Source organism: Hippocampus comes, unplaced genomic scaffold (assembly GCF_001891065.2).
Source record: "Hippocampus comes isolate QL1 unplaced genomic scaffold, H_comes_QL1_v1.1 scaffold261, whole genome shotgun sequence".
Classification (NCBI taxonomy): Eukaryota; Metazoa; Chordata; class Actinopteri; order Syngnathiformes; family Syngnathidae; genus Hippocampus; species Hippocampus comes.
Window position 1 is genome coordinate 3442083 of NW_017805824.1, and position 17709 is coordinate 3459791.

The 17709-nt window shown below is 41.0% G+C and overlaps 1 protein-coding gene across 1 annotated transcript in view; it reads right to left on the minus strand.

Moving 5' to 3' along the window:
• plekha7b (pleckstrin homology domain containing, family A member 7b) overlaps window positions 1-12697 on the minus strand; it is an 81462-nt gene extending 68765 nt beyond the window's left edge. Inside the window, exons 1-3 of the mRNA XM_019886901.1 lie at window positions 12387-12697; window positions 12203-12279; window positions 12052-12109 (exon numbers count right to left, since the gene is read on the minus strand). Coding sequence (XP_019742460.1) covers window positions 12052-12109; window positions 12203-12279; window positions 12387-12469 — 218 coding nt within the window. The 5' untranslated portion in view covers window positions 12470-12697. The remainder of the gene's footprint in view (window positions 1-12051; window positions 12110-12202; window positions 12280-12386) is intronic.
• Between the last annotated feature and the right edge of the window lie 5012 nt (window positions 12698-17709).

Below are 17709 nucleotides of genomic sequence, written 5' to 3' on the forward strand. Positions count from 1 at the left end.
CCTCCACCACTTTGCGTCTGGTTACGTCACCACGCTGTGATTGCGTAGATGATAGTGCAACAGATTTCTTGGTAGTAAACAAAGCAACATGGAAGCGAGTGTTCTTTCTTTTATCATGCTTTTTACCGTCCTCAAAATGGTCGAAAAGCAGCGGAGGATCAACTCTTTGCTACTACTGAGACAACAGCTTCAGGGGCGATCTCCTAGCTTTGTTGTGGGGGACTGTTATATACGAGGCCGATGGCGCGCGATGTTATGACTCATCACGTACCGTCCTCTGTAATTACCGGGAAGTCCCATGTTAGCCTTTCACACTGCAAGCGGAGGCGATCCGAGGCGATCACAACCCGCCTCCGATGGCGTGCTGGTGGACACGGATCGGTACGGATCGACACTCCTTTCCCACTGCCCAAAAAAGCGTGTTTACCCTTGATTTTGCGGCAGTGGGAAAGGGATATCAGATATATTATCTCACAAAACACTTTTGTGGCCGCTAACTAATTCCTGCTGTTCTTACATGTGAGGTGAGACAAGAAAGGTGCACCTTCTCGCTCTGCAGTGGCTCCAGTCACACTGGGCTCTGACAGAATGCGGCAACTTTCATCTGAATTAAATCAGAGGGTTGGAGCAGGCGCACGCACGCGCGCACACACACGCATACGCACACGCACACACACACGCGCGCGCACACACACACACACACACACACACACACACACACACACACACACACACACACACACACACACACACGGTCAAGAGGCAGCAGGATAAATTCAAGTGCAGAACTTCTTTCTTGCTTGGCTATAGTTGTCATTACTAGCACGTATTTGAACGTGGTTTAGGTGTGGATGGCTAGATAAATGGGCAATAAATCAACGTAAATGTGAAAGAGGACGGATTACATCACCATCGGGCAATTCAGTGGTCATGAATAGTGACATCAAGGCAGTTAGCCTTAGTATGCACATGGTTTCTAGCCTTATTTGATTAATAACTCATGCGTCAAGGCCGGGTATGCACCTATGTGTGAGAAATTTGAGTTTTTCCACAGTGTCTGTGTGTTGACCTTTAGATGTGTTTCACCTTCAGAACACATGGGGCCGCGATTGGAATTTGGCAACTACCGGTAGTGCATCAACTTGCGAGTTTCAAACTAGGAAGCAACGTCTTAATGGTCCTGTCAGAAATAGTTCATTTCAGAATCCATTTCGTTCTTGGCTCGAGACTTCAATTTCAACTTAACTGCATAGGCAAAAGGCCTCATTTGCAGAAAATGTTGACAAAGTCGCTCTTTATTCCATTCGCAGATACATTTCCACATAAACGACAGCATGGTTTTGGTACAGTAAGACACGGGACCACATGGGATTTTGTCAGAGTTCTGATTCTCATCAAACACTGCCCATATCAAACCAGGTACTCGATTCATTTTAATGAAACATGACAAAAATATGGCCAATTGCTGCGCCATGTTTCTTGTTAGCAAATATATGGGGTCTAAAAGCTATTGGGCGATTCATAATCTGAAATGAATCTGAAACAAGATGTATGCTTTTATAATGAAAGTTGAAATTAGCTGTGCTGTCAAGAGAGGGTGCCTCACACTGCAGGGGAAGTACATTGATGCTTCTCCAGTCTGCTGTAATGGGATCTGATTGATATCCAGCAATTTTGCCTTGTTTTCAACACTGATTTTTTTTTCCTAGGACACTCAAACAGTGGTCATTCGTAAACATAATTTGTGATTAATGTCACTAAAATATTTGGCAAGACAGTACATTGACACACTGACAATAATGCGATACTGTGAGTGTATTTCTTCTGCGGACAACAATCCCTGACATGCCATTCAAGTTTCTGTTTGAAATCTTTTATCGGGCTTCTTCCTGCCTGTTCACAAAGGAATTTGAGTTGAGAGAAACTTCAAAAAGGGAATCATATACTGACAAGTTTTACTCTTTTAAAAGTTTAAAAGTCAAACTTGAGTGCGAATTGTGCTGAGTCATTTGAAGAAAGAAAACACATTATAGTAAACAGAAGGAAAAAAAGCTTTCAGTGGCCTACCTTTTCAATGCCTCACACAGTGTTTCATATGAAGATAAAAGCAAACGTGATATACAGTATACAGTGTTGAAAAGTCACTTCTTTTCTTTCCCCTTGATTGGGAACATTAAAGTTGTTTCAGAAGTAGCTCGAAGAAAGACAAAAGTCATTTGGTGCATCTGTGAACAACTACATTTTCTGAGCTGAGTGATTGGAATAGATAGAATGCTGTTTGCATGAGGAGACAGCTTCATTAAACGGGGATGAGGATAAGTGCCTACGGGGATGCTACAGAGAGAAAATAAATTATTTGATGAGGTTTAGACGGAGGCCCACTGCCCAAAGTTAGCTGGGATAGACTCCAGCACACCCGCAACCCTCGTGAGAATAAGCGGATTAGAAAATGGATGGATGGATGGATAGACAGAGCATTGTTACCTTTAGCTTTCATTGTGGTTAACAAAAACTTCCTTCTGCATTGCCTCACACCATTGTTGGCCCATTCCACGAAATGAACTGTGTCCCACAGAACAATTTTGTGTCATATTTAATCAAAAAGAATAGTCGCATAACTTGTGACTTAAAAGCAGGCGTCGCCAACGTGGTGCCCGCGGGCACCAGGTAGCCCCCACGACCACATACTGTAAGTAGGGGCCTGTTCCAAAAATAACGTAGCTCTCAACTGACGGGGCATTGTCATTTTTTTATAGCACAATTTCTAAAACTATTAATATCTATTGCAAAACCACTTACAGAGTTTGCTAAACTCAAAGCACACACACACTGCTTCATAATACATTTCTCAGTATGTCACACACAATTCACTGCTTTACATCCAATTTCCAAAGACACTGCTTGCAAAAGGATACATATTTATGGCTATTATTTACACTATTCTGTCAATCGTCTGGCCTCATTGTCACATGAGAAAACTGTTTTAGATAATTAGTTCACTTTGCAATCAGCCTGAGTACTATAAATAAACCACAGGTCAGCTGTCAGTGTGGAGGACAACGGAGGGAGCAGGAAGAGTGAGAATTAGGGAGTGCAGAGAAGAAGACGTGGAGGTGATTAAGCAAGAGGGAGGGAAGGAGATGGACAAGAAGGTGAAGATGGAAGAAAGATAGTAGATGGAAGTAAGAAGTAGAATTACTGATGACATCAGACCTATGAGAGTACACCATGTAATGAACCATGGAATTAATTTTTGTCCCTATTTCTCAACGGAATTATTGAGGGAGGTGTTTTGACATGGAAAACCACAGTTTTGTATTTACAGTAAATATAGCAAACACCTTGAATAAAAATGCTTATGTTGCTTACATAGCCTACCTTGTGCACAGAGAAAGCAAAAGCCAGATGCAGTTGTCATTCTTCTCATCAGTGTGTCGTTGGCACATTTTTTGCTTCGTAATATGACGGCGTGGGTTAATTGTTTGATACGAAAATAAAAGTTTTACAAAGATTTGAACAATTGAACAAGACTTTTTTTGCTTTTGTAAGATAACTTGATGATTTGCCATTTTGGTGAAAGCATTTATCATTTGTGTGAAGAGATTTGCAAAACGATCCTAAAGTTACCAAAAAAATGTGCTGAAGCCATTAGAAAAAAAAAACTAAGAAAGAGCGCAAGAGCATTGGATAACAAAAATATTGGACAGTGTTACAGTGTCAAATCCTGTTTTTCCAAATTAACAATCTTAACCAATCATCTCAGAATAATCATGCCCAAAGATGTTCGTTATGAAAGGAACATACAGCCATTGCTTTATGTAGGCGTAAAAAGCAGGACTACAATAGATAACATTCAATAACGTTCAACAAAAACTAAGCTGCGCTAAAACACAGTACTTTCTGTTTCATTCTTCTTCTTTCAAATTTACACAGTGTGCCATTATTTCATTGTCAAAAGCGAAATTACGGTGCAACCAATATACAGGCGCATTAGATCAAAATATTGTTATTCATTGGACAAAAATTAAATAATTAAATCTGTGAAATAGCAGGACCGTGAACCTGGAACTCGTGATGGATGCTTTCTTCTCGCTAAACTTAATGAATAGTATTATGAAGATCATATCATCCTTGTAGGAATGAAATGGGAATCATTTATACTTCTCAGAGATTTGATAGAAGTCTGGTCTGACTGCTGGAGATAATGGTAAACGGCCTTCATTTATATAGCGGCTCGATCCCTTCAAGGTGCAATTTCCAACGTCAACTCAGTCAGCCGTCCACATCAAAATCACGATCATGATAATGTATGCTCCCACTGCTTCATTCACAACCTGACGACATACAGAACAACTGAGGGTTCAGTATCTTCCTCAAGGATACTTCCTTGGGGCTGCAGAGAAAAATACCCTGGTAATTCTTGTTAGGCAATCCATTACCATATAATGGAACACTAATTGTCCCGAGGTGTGGTTGTGAGTGTGAGCTGTTGTTCGTCAATCTGTGCCCTACAGCAGGCAACCGGTTCAGGGTGTACTCTGCCTATTGCCCGAAGACAGCTGGGATAGGCTCCAGCACGCCCGCGACCCTCGTGAGGATAAGCGGATTTGAAAATGGATGGATGGATGAATGTTTACATGTGAAAGGCAATCAAATAGTGCAGCTGATGACAGAAGAGCACTGTGATATAAATGTATTGATGGAGCTTGAGAGGCACTCCAAATAGCAATGAGCAAAACTGGCCAAACATACTGTAGGTGTGCCAAACTTGTAGCATTAAATTCTAAAAGCCCCGAGTCTGTAAATTTTCCGCACTATAAGGCGCACCTAAAAGCATTCCATTTTCTCAAAAGCCAGTAGTGTGCCTTATAATCCGATGCGCCTAATATATGGATCAATATTCTTATTTCTTGGACATAGTATTATAAATGTTCTATAAAGCGCTTTGTTACAGCTGCAGCGGTTGTGAAATCTCTATATAAATAAAGATGTATTGTTTTGTATTCCCTTTAGCGTAGCTCCATCTACTGGATGCATAACACAACCGCAGCCACTATTGTAGCTTCTATAATATGTGCCTTATAATGCGGAGTGCCTTATATATGAAAACAGTTTTAAAATTCATTGAAAGTGTAGTACTAGTGGGTGTTCGCGCTGTTGTGTGTCATTGCGTGGGAGAACGCAGACGACTCCCGGCCATCGAAGCGGCTCCCCTCATTCATTTTAAATTCAGCGCAGAGAGAGACACACGGTCTCCATAGCATGTAGATGCAGGAGATTGCCACGTGCAAAGTACATTTAAAAGTAACTGCAAGAAGTTCTCAACTTGCAGATGATGTCAAGTTGGCCGCTGTGGATCGGCACTTCTACGGCCTTCTACCCCCAATCGTGTGTCCATGTGTGACAAATGTTGTTAAATATACCTTGAAGGTTTACTGATCTTAATCATTAAGCTGTCCAATCAAATACACATTTTAAGAGCAAAGTAGTAAAAATGTACCATTATTCCCTTGTAAACTTTAATTGGCTAAGTGCAGCAGTTCAAAACATACAGCACTCTTAATCAAGTGACACAGATGTCTAATTAGCCAAGATACACATGGGACAAATGGAGAAACCTGGCATCCTTCACATCTACAGTTAATCAAGGAGCTAAACTTCAGAAGCACTGTACTCTCTTGCCACTCGCGAATAATAAGTTGTCACATCAACAGAAAATGCCTCCCAAAAGAGTTGCGAGTTAAAGGTCAAACTCAGCTTACACTCATCACCATTTCTCAAGTGTCCTATGGAATAAAGACAGCTAAATCTGTTTTTCCACATCTACTCGGTCAATCAACATCAAATGTTTTAATGTCATCTTAAATTGTTCCTGTCACATTTTTATATTGGTTGGCAGAAAAAAAATCATTTCAATTTCCTAAGCTGAGCTCTTGAATTTGCAGTTGGTTCAAGTTCCAGCCGTATCCCCTAGTCACAACCTTTGAATAGTGGCTAAAAGAATGAGAGTGCTGGTCAGTGGTGTGTTGAAGTTGTCATGGGCTCCTGGAATTCTCTTTGTGTGGGCTCCCCCTTTTGCTCATCATGCTAAATGAAATGTAATTTACTGTCATGTGTGAAATGTGCAAATAAATCTACAAATCTTAAATGCACACTTTGGGGCTTGTGTGTTACTACTCATATTGCAGAAGCTTTGGATGCATTCACTGTGCAAACTGTGGACCTGCCAGTGGGTAAATACACTTAATCAACACCTTGAATTACTGAGACAAAATTACAAAACTGAAATTCTTCTTTTGTGCATGTTTTGGAATGTAGCTGTTAAAATGTTTTAAACATAGCAAAGTTTCTCCCCTGATTTTAACTACAGCACAAACACATTTAAAAAAAGCATATACATTTTTATTTGACCTCTTAGGCCCAGCGTGATTGATATTTTGCCTGTTACCGTAACTATCACACATTTGAAAATGAATTGAAATAAAAGTATAGTGATGTTTTTCAGGACCCATATGGAAGGTGGAAAACTGTCTTTAATAAAAAACAATGGTGTTAAAGGTAGCTTAAGTGTCTTTTTTGTTTTAGTGATGCAGTCATGAAGTCAAACACAAGCCGACTTAAGTCTTTGCCATGGCTTCAGCTCACTATGACTGCAGCTACATAGCCACTGGAGTCTGGCCAATGGCTCATCAAAAAAGGGACTCATTAACCATGTTTGCAATGTTGTTCACTAGTAAGTAAATAGACAACAATGGAAAGCTCCCTCCAACCTTACTTACTATACGAACATGCACACATTGTAAAGAGCAACATGTCAGCAAAATTTTAAACCAGGCATCACAGAGAGATGAACAAAAATATGGTATGCAACCCTGCAGTTATGTTGTTGTAATTTCCGGACTACAAAAGGCATATGATTAAAAGCCGCGAAAACATCTAACTGTAACCATTAAAAACAAATTTGTACATACATTATATTGGCTACTTTGTATTAACGGTGGCAGGTCTCTATGCTACGACATGGGATATTTGCAAAGAAGGAAGCAACACAGATTAATTTTTAAAAACTTTTATTTACCTTAAACATTGGTTTGACTTTTTTTCCTAAACAATGCAGAACTCAGCTAGTTACACAGTAGTCTTTCAGAACCTCTCGGTCTCTCATACAGTATATAGCTAATGGATATTCATTAAGAGGGCAGACTCGGACCATTTCATTGCTCCACTGTTATATGTTTGGTAATTTCATTGGTCAGATGTGCGGGCATGCTGGTCATCGGGAATTTGCGTGTAATGGCCTCACCACCCCCCCGTCGCCAATTAACTTTCATAGTGAATGTCCACCGTACGAACCCCAACATCCCCCGGCCCCATCGTCTATTACGTTTCGACGCATGACGGCTGCCGTTTGCACCATCCCTCCCACGACGCTGTACGCTCCTCCCACCCCGATTGTCTCTTGCGTTTCGACGTGTGACAGCCTAGTACCGTACCAGTCAGTGATTAATTACTCTGTTCCCAAGTGGCACAGATTGAATATGTATTGATGTGTGACTGTATTCACTTGTAACAGTGTAAAGCAGAAAAAAAACATGAAAGATGATTGTTACATGAGAATCAGACCTCTTTCCTGATACAGATAAAAATACAATGTGTAGAAGATATCTGCCAATGTGATTGCAGCATACATAACAGAGTGGATATCCATGATCAATTTGAGTCTGGTTAACATCATTGGAATATGTTGCTCTGTGATGTACAGTATTCACATCTGCATCGACCTGACCAAAACAAATAAACAGTGTAGACCCTCACGTATGGTCGCGTAATATATATAAATACATTGAATTAGCACTTGGACCTGCAATGTAAATCTAGCCTGAGAAACAAACTTCAACAAATCCATCTGGGTACTACTGAATTGATAGGCTTGACATTCAAGCTACAGTACCATTTATTAATCCAGCAGTTTTTTTGCAGCGCAGAAGGCATCTGTATTCTACACACAATGAATGTCTTCACAACAACAAATACAATTGTTATCAAGCAATTCCATCCTGACAGTATCTTGTGATGTGTATAGTGAAGTACGTATCAGCAGACTACAAACCTCTTATCACCCAGGGACAACCAGACAGACGCATCTGAGTTTATATAAAACTGGGTCATGACAAGATTAAGGGTGATGCAACAAGCTAACCTTGAACAAGTAATTTTAAAATACACGGCCTTCTAAAGCATGTCCGACTAGAAGGTACCTGGATTGCATATCCCATTATTTCGTAGATGGCAGTGACAGAGCCTTGTCTGCAGCTGACAGCCCAGACTTACTTTTTCATCAGTTTGTCACCAGAGAATCTAGCAATAAACACAAAACCATTTAATTTCCCAGATATAACAGAGAAGCAGTGGTGGTAAGTATTGAGGTAAAAAATACAAAAATACTGTTACTATACTTTAGTGGGGTTTTTTCAGAGGTCTGTGTTTGTGTATTTTTACACTTACTCCCCACATTTGAACAAATATATCTGCAGTTTCTACTCCTTCGTTAAAATAGGCTTGTTACTTTTTTCAGCCACTGTGAATGACAACATGACCTCCAAAAAAAAAAAAAGAAAAAACTTAAATAGAACAATAGAATTATTATTGTTGTATATGTTAGTTGCTCCATGTATAGCACTTTGTATGCAGCGATGGCTGTTTGAAAGTGCTCTATAAATACAGTTGAGTTGAGTTGAGAACATCAACTGCTTTTAGATCTTGTTTGATTAAGTGATTAAGCGATTGGGATATTTTGTTACAATGTCGAAAATCAGGGACAGCAGTCAAAAGGAGGAATGTCAACCAGGAAGCATTCACACCAATGACGCTAGCTAACGGGAAAAAAAAAATTCTACAGGACAGGAAGCCTGTTTCCTCCAGTAAAAAAGAAATAAAGTGTTGTGAAGCCTGTTTCCCACAATAAAAATAAAAATGAAATTTTACAGGGGCGTTTCCGACAGAACACGTTCACGTGTAAGCAACGTTTGAAGCACTAACTTATTAGCCTTACATGGGTGATATGTAGATGGTACACTCGAAAGTTAGTTGGCTTCATGTAAAGTATTATGTAGTTGAACATAACAAAATGGACATTAAGATCAGCAAAGCTTTCCCTCACCCCTTCTAACCACTCTAGTTTTGGCTCTACACATCGGTAGACCTTTTAATTTGTTAAAATTTTGCTAAATGTGTAGTTTCCACTAGTAAAAAAAAAAAAAGACTGGCAGAAAGTAATAAACAAAAATGTTTAATTGAAATGGGCTTCCATAGGTATTGTATTATAAGTGACAGTCAAATTTAATTTCTACTTTTGCACTTAAGTCTGTACTTTGGGTCTGTACTTCAGTCTTTTTATACAAGTATTGAGGTCTCAGTACTTTGACTTCCCCTGCCTAGATGTGATTTTACTGCAGTCATGTCTGCAGCATACCCAGCAGCAGAGAATCTACATTGGTCCCCAAAGCAGTGAGCTCTCTGCTGCCACTGCAGACACCGTGGTAATTTTTCGAGAATAAACATAATTTCATTGAGATGCAGCGCATAGGAGAGGGTATAGGGCTGGACACTCTGATCCTTCTTTGTGATGTCTGCAGTGATAATTATTAATGGGGGGGCTGGAACACAGTCAGTCAGGATGGGGCTTAGGGACCTAAAGGTTATTGTGTTTAAGATGTGCTGCAGAGCTCACAATACTCTTTTATCATAATGATCTGGTATGGTAGATGTTGTTCATGAGGATAGCACTGCAGAAAATGGGTTCCGTTCTGGGCTAGGTCATGAGTAAGGTGTTTTTTTTTTGTGTTTGTTTTCTGAAATCGGGTTTGATTTTGTACCAAGAAGCAAGACAGTGCATGAAAGGAGGTTTGCTGCTCGGTCTCTCTTTATAGGAGGCAGGGAGGAATGCGAGTTTCACAATGCTGGCCAATTGTGATGGGCTTCTTTTTGAAAATCACTTCTTGAATGGGGCAAACAGCCAAACAGACAAATACAAAATGACAGAACATTTGCAAGCAGCTTCAATCAAAAGTTCTCCCACTAGATGACAGAAGATACATTTTTAACCTCTGTACCCAATTTTTGTCAATTGTTTTGCAAAGTAGTGTACCTTGTATTTTTCTCCAATGTGAAATATGTGCCATGGGTCAATAAAGGTTGGGAAACACTGCTCTCGACCACACTCCTTAAAGGCACAAATACAAGACGTCAGTTGTTGTTGAGACTCGCCTTGACCCAGCATACAGTAATGACATTTTGCCAAACCATTTCTATATGTTTTTGTACAATATGGTGCTTTTTTAACACCGAACAAAACTGTTGGGGTGGGTGTTTGGAGAGCTGAAATGGATTAAGTGTTTTTAACTGGATACCACGGTATCACATGATGCTGAATGAGCATAACGTAAAAATACAGTACAGTTGGACAGATTGAACCTACGTCACAGTGGACATATTAATCATTCATAATGGTGGACACATTGATTATTCTTCATGATGAGCACACTGATCTTTTGCTGTCATGGTTAAACTCAACAAAATGGTGACTTGCTCGCAAGTGGACACAATAAACTGCAAATTACTGACATAAAAGTGATTGATGATGGTGACAAAAGGCAAAAAGACCAAAAGCTTGCAATATTATACAATGTTAGGACCCTTCTGAGGTCACGCGGCCAAAACGGACAGAACTGTCATGCAGTGTGCCGGTCATAAGTGGCAACCATCACTTATTGAGTGAGGTGATCAATCATTGCTAATAGCCTCTAAAAATATCCACACTTACTCGGTGCCACTCTGACTCATGGCGATCAGATTATTCGTTGACAATCACAGCATGTTTTTGTAATTCATTAAAAAAATAATGTAGTTGAGTATGGTGCATGTGGAGCATCAAAACCTAATACAGGTACAGGGTCGCAATTTTTCCATTGCAATGTGCCGGTAAATGTGCAATGCTCAACTGCTTGATGTGTGACAAAGAATCGCTAAGAGTAGTATTTGGTTAGATTTTAGCGATGGTCCATTATTGTAATCCAGAAACTCCCAACCATTGTGTCGTGCCACATTAACCTTAAAAGATCATCAGGTGTGCGGTGGGAAATTATCAAATTTCACTCATGTAACTAATCGTCCGAGATTTTTTATTTTTTGAATGAATGTGTTCAACTACAGTATCAAAAGGTATGTCAGCAATGCACAGTGATGGGCAGAACAATGTAATGCCATTCCATTAGACGGTAAGAAGTACATAGTTTAACCTGTGTATCCCTTTTTGTGACATTTTTTTCTCTTATAAAATATATGCTTTGGCTGAATAAAAAGGGAAACACTGTTCTAATGTACAACAATGCACTGTTTGCTCAAGTTGAAGGCCTCAACGGGTTCGTGTTTTTTTCTAAAACCAGATGTATAGCAGGATCATTGACTTCCAAAATCTGAAAAGGGTCATTGCACTATTGATGATTTTGTCAGCTATCAACACTTCGACTGAAAAAAACACAGAAACAAATCACACTGTAGTTTGTGACTTTGGGAAAATCTGTCCTCCCCGCTTCAATAATGCAATCTTGGTATACATCTCTGTCACCACAAGGTCACAGCCTCTCTCTCTCTCTCTCTCTCTCTCTCTCTCTCCCTCTACACCGCCCTCTCGCTCCCTCTCTCTCTCTCTAGCGCGCACACGCCTACCTAATGGAGAGAGTAGAGGTCCTGCATGGAGCATGATGTGAGGAGAATTTTAATTTCCTCCTTCCTGCTTTGCTTAGGTTGCCACTTTACACACTTTACACACACCGCAAGCACAATTATTTTTGTCACCAACCCAGTGGCACTCCTTACTGTGTTATTTGTTTCTCAACTCCAACTGAAACTGATTGCTGGACATGTTTGCAGCATCAGCGATTGAAGACAAGTCTGGCATTCCAGACGTGCCTGAACTACACACGGCAAACATTTAAAATACAAATGGTATCGCAGTTCGACCAGCAAACAATGCAATGATGAGCCACTCACTTGATGAAGTAGCTGGCTCCTTCGTCCGTGAATCCCTCTTCCCATCCTCTCGGCAAATCTGGAAGAGAAGCAGGACACCAAATCAAAACTACGCCGAGCCATGCGCCACATCTGAGAGAGCAGTCTGCGTTTCGTACGATCTGCGGCGTACCTGAACGTATCATGTGTCCGGAATTAACAGGTTCGCCAGTTCGCGGGTGAAGCCAAGTGGTACTGCGAGTTTTGTCACTGGAAAAAAAAAAGACACCTGTTACTTTGAGGACGGTGTTTGAAAAAAAACTCGCGTTGAGTATTCCAACAAGTACCGACGGGTGACTGCATGAAAAGTGGCTCACTTGATAAAAAACACCCGGCCATCCCTACAAACTCCGTAGGACCAGTGGTCAGGTAGGGTGTCCCGTCCGAGCGGTGCCGCCATGATTCCTCCAGTCGTCCGGTTCGACTTCTTCCCCCCCCCCCCTCCTTCTTCCCGCCACCCCTTCCCCCTCGCCGTCCCTCTCTCTTTCTCTCGAGCTGCTCGTCCCTTCTCGCTCCGCCGATTTGTCGACGAAGCGCCAATAATCCCACCGCTAAAGCTGCACAGTTTTAAAGGGGCCGAAAGGCGAAGGCGCCATCGACCTCGCTCTGCCACTGCAGCGTTTGTTGTGTGTTATGGAAAGCCCTAAGAGCATTATTCTTTATCCTTGACTTCCATCATGTGCTTTTGTCCGCTCTTTGTCCATTCTGGCAAAACAATTCTTTACACTAGTAGACGGACTGTTCCTTAAAGTAACGTTTTTTCCACTACTAGTGCTACCTTTAGACTACTAGTACTTGTGTCGTGATTTTTGCGATACCAAAAGTACCCTGAAACCATAGATAAAATCTAATCTATCTCGAACAGCTGTTGAATCGAGACGGAACTTCAATTTCTTTGTATTTTTTTTTGGGGGGGGGCAATTCTAAATAAATAAAATTGCAGCTAATCGAAACCCAAAATATATATATTTTTTAATTTATCCATTTATTTCATTGTGAAACAGACTAGACGTGTGTGTGTGTGTGTGTGTGTACATGTATATATATCTATAGATATATATAGATATCTATATATATCTATAGATATATATAGATATATATATATATATATATATATCTATAGATATATATAGATATATATATATATATATATATATACATAAGTCGTCAGGTATATTCATTAACCTACCATGCATGCCTTTGAAATGTGACAGGATACTGGAATTCCCGGAGAAAACCCCATGCACGCACAAAAAGAATATGCAAACTGAACACAGGAAGGCCGGAGGCTGGAATCGAATCCTGGACCACTGTAATGTGAGGATATGCTAACCATCGTACCACAGCTGGAAACAGCGGAAGTCAACACAGCCGGGAGCAACGTTCTGGTTAATGTTGTGGGAAGCTAAGGTGAAGCTAGCGTCACGTAACAATGATAATGTCTGCAGTATGAAAATATTTAATGAGAAAAGCGTAAACAGTCCAACGAATACTTGCAATGCGTGTAAATTGAGTGCTTTGCATGGTAGAAAGTAAAGAGCTATTTAACACCAATACGTCATCTGAAAAACTGATGTGCCCCAACAAAAACGAAAGAAAAAGGATTTCACTGTTTCACTTGGTTTACACCACTGCTTCACTGTCCATAAAAAGGTTTCATGTTGGAATAGTTTTCTTTAAAAATAAATAAACAAATAAATAAAGGCATTTTGGATGTGCTCTTTTTTTCTCCTTAATACATTCCTGAGGTATTGGATCATAAAATCAAGTGAGAGTCATACCAGATCAGACTTCGCCTGCTTCAACAAGGTGTCAGGTGATTGTGAACCAGGGCATTCTGGAAAAAGTGCAAGACATTCATGGAGCATGGTGAAAAACAAGAAAAATGTAACAGGTGAAGGCAATTGTGATGGCAGTCGTGATCAAGGCATTGTGGGCAGTAACCCCCAAGCTGGGTGGATGGCTCCAGCAGATACCAAGAGCAACATATGAAATCTCTGTCCGAAAGAGCACAATTCTGGGAACAGCTGAGCTCCTGCAAAGAACCCTCAATGGTAAAATGGGCTGTCACTTACATAGCATTTTTTTACCTTTGGTACTCAAAGCGCTTTATACTGTTTCCCCATTTACCTGCTGATGACGCAGCATCAGGAGCAAATGGGGATTCCGAATCTTGCTCAAAGACACTTCGACATGGTTGCAATGGCCGGGGATTGAACCCCCAACCTCTGGGTTGAGAGATGACAACTCTACGACTGAGACATGCTGCCCCTTCAAGCATGTGTCTCTGGGGGCTGATATGTGGCGTCCAGCTGAAGTTCTGACCTGCAGCTAACAATTGAATAGTCAATGAAGTACTCCACAGGAAAGATGGAGCATAGAACTCTGAACGGGTGCAGTGGATTTATGTGATGCTGTGTTGGCACTTAACACCAGCATGTGGCCAATCGTAAGATAAAATGTGCCTGTAAAGTAGAGTACACACCCACACACAGATTTTGGGAGAAATCCTACTCGTGGCGAGGAAAAACCAATGCCAGGTGAAACTGTAAAAATACCTTTGGCCTAATCAGTCATTTACCCTCCTGGTGTCATGCGACCCATAACTTTTATTAGGCCGCAGGTGCCTATGGGAAACAGCTGAGCAAGTGTGTTAAATTTGGTATTTTTGCTGACACATACTGGTCACTGGAAGAACTCTCTTGGGAGTGGGTGATCTGAAAAAAAGAAAATAATTGCTCTACAGAAAGATGGGCTATCCTATAAAGATTGCCAGGACCCTTAAACGGAACTGCAGCCCGGTAGCGCAGACCATGTGGTGGTTTAACAGGACAGTTAAGAATGACATAAAATCTCTGATGGAAAGATTTTATAATCAGGGCAGTTTGGTCCCAAAACACAATAGTTTGTTTTGCCAAACTTGTGTTGGAATCAAAAGAACAGAAATGTTCTACCTTAGAGGTTCTACTTTATTTATTTTCGACATAGTCAACCCATCCATTTTCCGATCCACTGTATCATCACAAGGGTAGCAGGGGTGCTGGAGCCCATCCCAGCCACTTTCGGGCAGTAGGCGGGGGAAACCCTGAACCGGTTGCCTGCCAATCACAGGGCACACAGACCGCGCTCATACGTCAGGACAATTTAGAGTGTTCAATCAGCCTGCCAATCATGTTTTTGGAATGTGGGAGGAAACCGGAGTACTCGGAGAAAACCCACGCAGGCCCAGGGAGAACATACAAACTCCACACAGGAAGGCTAGAACCGGGATCGAACCCACGACCTCGGAACTGTGAGGTTGACGCGCTAACCATTGGCCCACCGGGCCGCCCTTTTCGACGTAGTGACTTTCTCAAGCAAAAAAATATGAACATATGCATCAACAGGAAGAGAATGAATGGGTACCAGGCCGTGAGTGAAGCTTTTGGCTGCCTCATCTTCTCTATAGTGTTGTTTGGAGGAGAGAGCCTTTCTGACATTTGCTTACACTGCATCAAACGGTGTAATTTACCAGAGCTGCCCCTTCATTTTACTTTAGGCTTTGTAAGTGTCGAGCACAGCATCTACAATATATCCTGACAGAGCGCCGTTTACGGTGTATCCTTTGTATAGAGCAATAGTAAATAGTGCAAAGGGCATCTCAGTGCAGGGAAAAGCAAGATAGCTTCTCTTGTTGAATCCTGAAAGCTGTCACGGTATTCACAGGCTACGCATCCAATCTCATGCGCTGATATTTCTGCAACCTAACCTAACAGTCAGACAGTGTTGTGTGTAAGATCAAGCATAATTGTGCCACATTAATAAAGATAATGTTCATTCATATTTGTCTTCATCAGTTATGCCCTCTTTTAAATCGCCTTTAAACAGACTCAATATTGTGACATTGTACACGCTACAGGAAAACCATCTGATCTTCCACTTCATCAATTTCATTTTTTGACCTTGACATGATTTGTCATCAACAGCAGCACTCATGCACACACTCACTTAGCCATAGAACTGAATACACCCCCTGTATGTATGCACAGTCAAGTGCAGCTCTGTAGTATATAATCTCAGCTGGATTCCTGCCTCTGGATGGCTAGAGGTTCAGCAAGGTGACACAATGATACTGTCTTTTCCTCCGAAAGCTTCCTCATGCTGTGTGTGCTAAAAGGCATAAAAGGGAACCATACCTGTCAACTTTTCGGAGCGCCAACCTGTATAAACTACCAAAAAAATCCTTATAAAGAGCAAAAAATCCTTATAACATACCAAAGCATTTTATATGTCAAAATAACGGCAGAAAAAAACCCACGAAATGTGAATGATATATTTGTTTCCTTGTAGAACTTGCTTGTACACTACCGAAGTATGCAATGAATACTCTGCTGTTTTCAACTAGGAACCACGTGATTTACTGGAAAGTTACCGGAAATGAAAGCATTCGAGTAGACTAGCACCATTCTGGGCAAAAGCAACGGAACTACCTGTTAGGGGAAAAAAAAACCCGGAAATTTTCAGAGTCCGTATGATTTGTGCGATATGGCCATATATGTAAGATTCACCACAAAATCCGTATGAACTATGGCTAAACGTATGAGTTGACAGGTATGCGGGAACATTTAGATAAAGCCTCATCTTTAAATGGAGAATATTCCTTCTTGTAAAATGAATCCTTTTCAGGGATTCTTTTTTAAATGACTCTGCTCTTCATACATGCTGTCAGTAAAATTATCGATCCATTTTTTTATCGCGCTTGTTCTCATTAGTGCCAAACGCAGGTCACGCAAAATCAAAATTTAGTGTTGCATTAAACAATCATGCTTGTTTTTGGAATGTGAAATGAAATTGTAATGCCTGCAAAAAAAAAAGAAAAAAAAAACGTACTCAACTGGGACAACATGTAGCTCCACATGGGAAGGCTTGAGTCGAGATTCAACTTCTAGTTCTTGGAAGTACAATATGAGACAAACGTGCTAGCCAGTCTGAGCTTCTCAAGCAGACAACAAGGGGGCCCCCTGCTGGAGAAATTGATTTCCACGCCTAATAATAGCCAAGTTGGCCAATGGAACAAAATGACAGTCGATGGAACCTTAAAGTCTCGTGCCCTTGATTTGAAATAATAAAATAGTGAATTCGACTGACATTTTCATGAAGGCGAAAAAGCTATTAATTTAATTAATCTACAGACTATTCGATGCGTTTAAAAGAACGGATTTGAGGATACGCATATACAACACAAATTAGACTAAATCGCCGAAGCAAACTCGCATTCAAAGCCGTAAGACTATCAGGAGGCATCCATTTTTTTTTTTGCGATTTAAAACAGTTGCCAAGTGTTGTAATATATCTGAAAAAAATCCCAAGGGTTAAAAATTATATCCATCCATTGTCTAATCTCCGTATCCTCACGAGGGTCGCGGGGCATGCTGGAGCCTATCCCAGCTGTCTTCGGACAGCAGGCGGGTTGGGGGGCACCCTGAACCGGTTGCCAGCCAATTGCAGGGAATACAGAGACGAACAACCATCTGCGTTGCGCTCACACTCACGCCTAGGGACAATTTAGAGTGCTCCGCTAACCTGTCATGCATGTTTCTGAAATGTGGGAAGATGACGGAGTGCCTGGAGAAAACCCACGCAGGCACAGGGAGACCATGT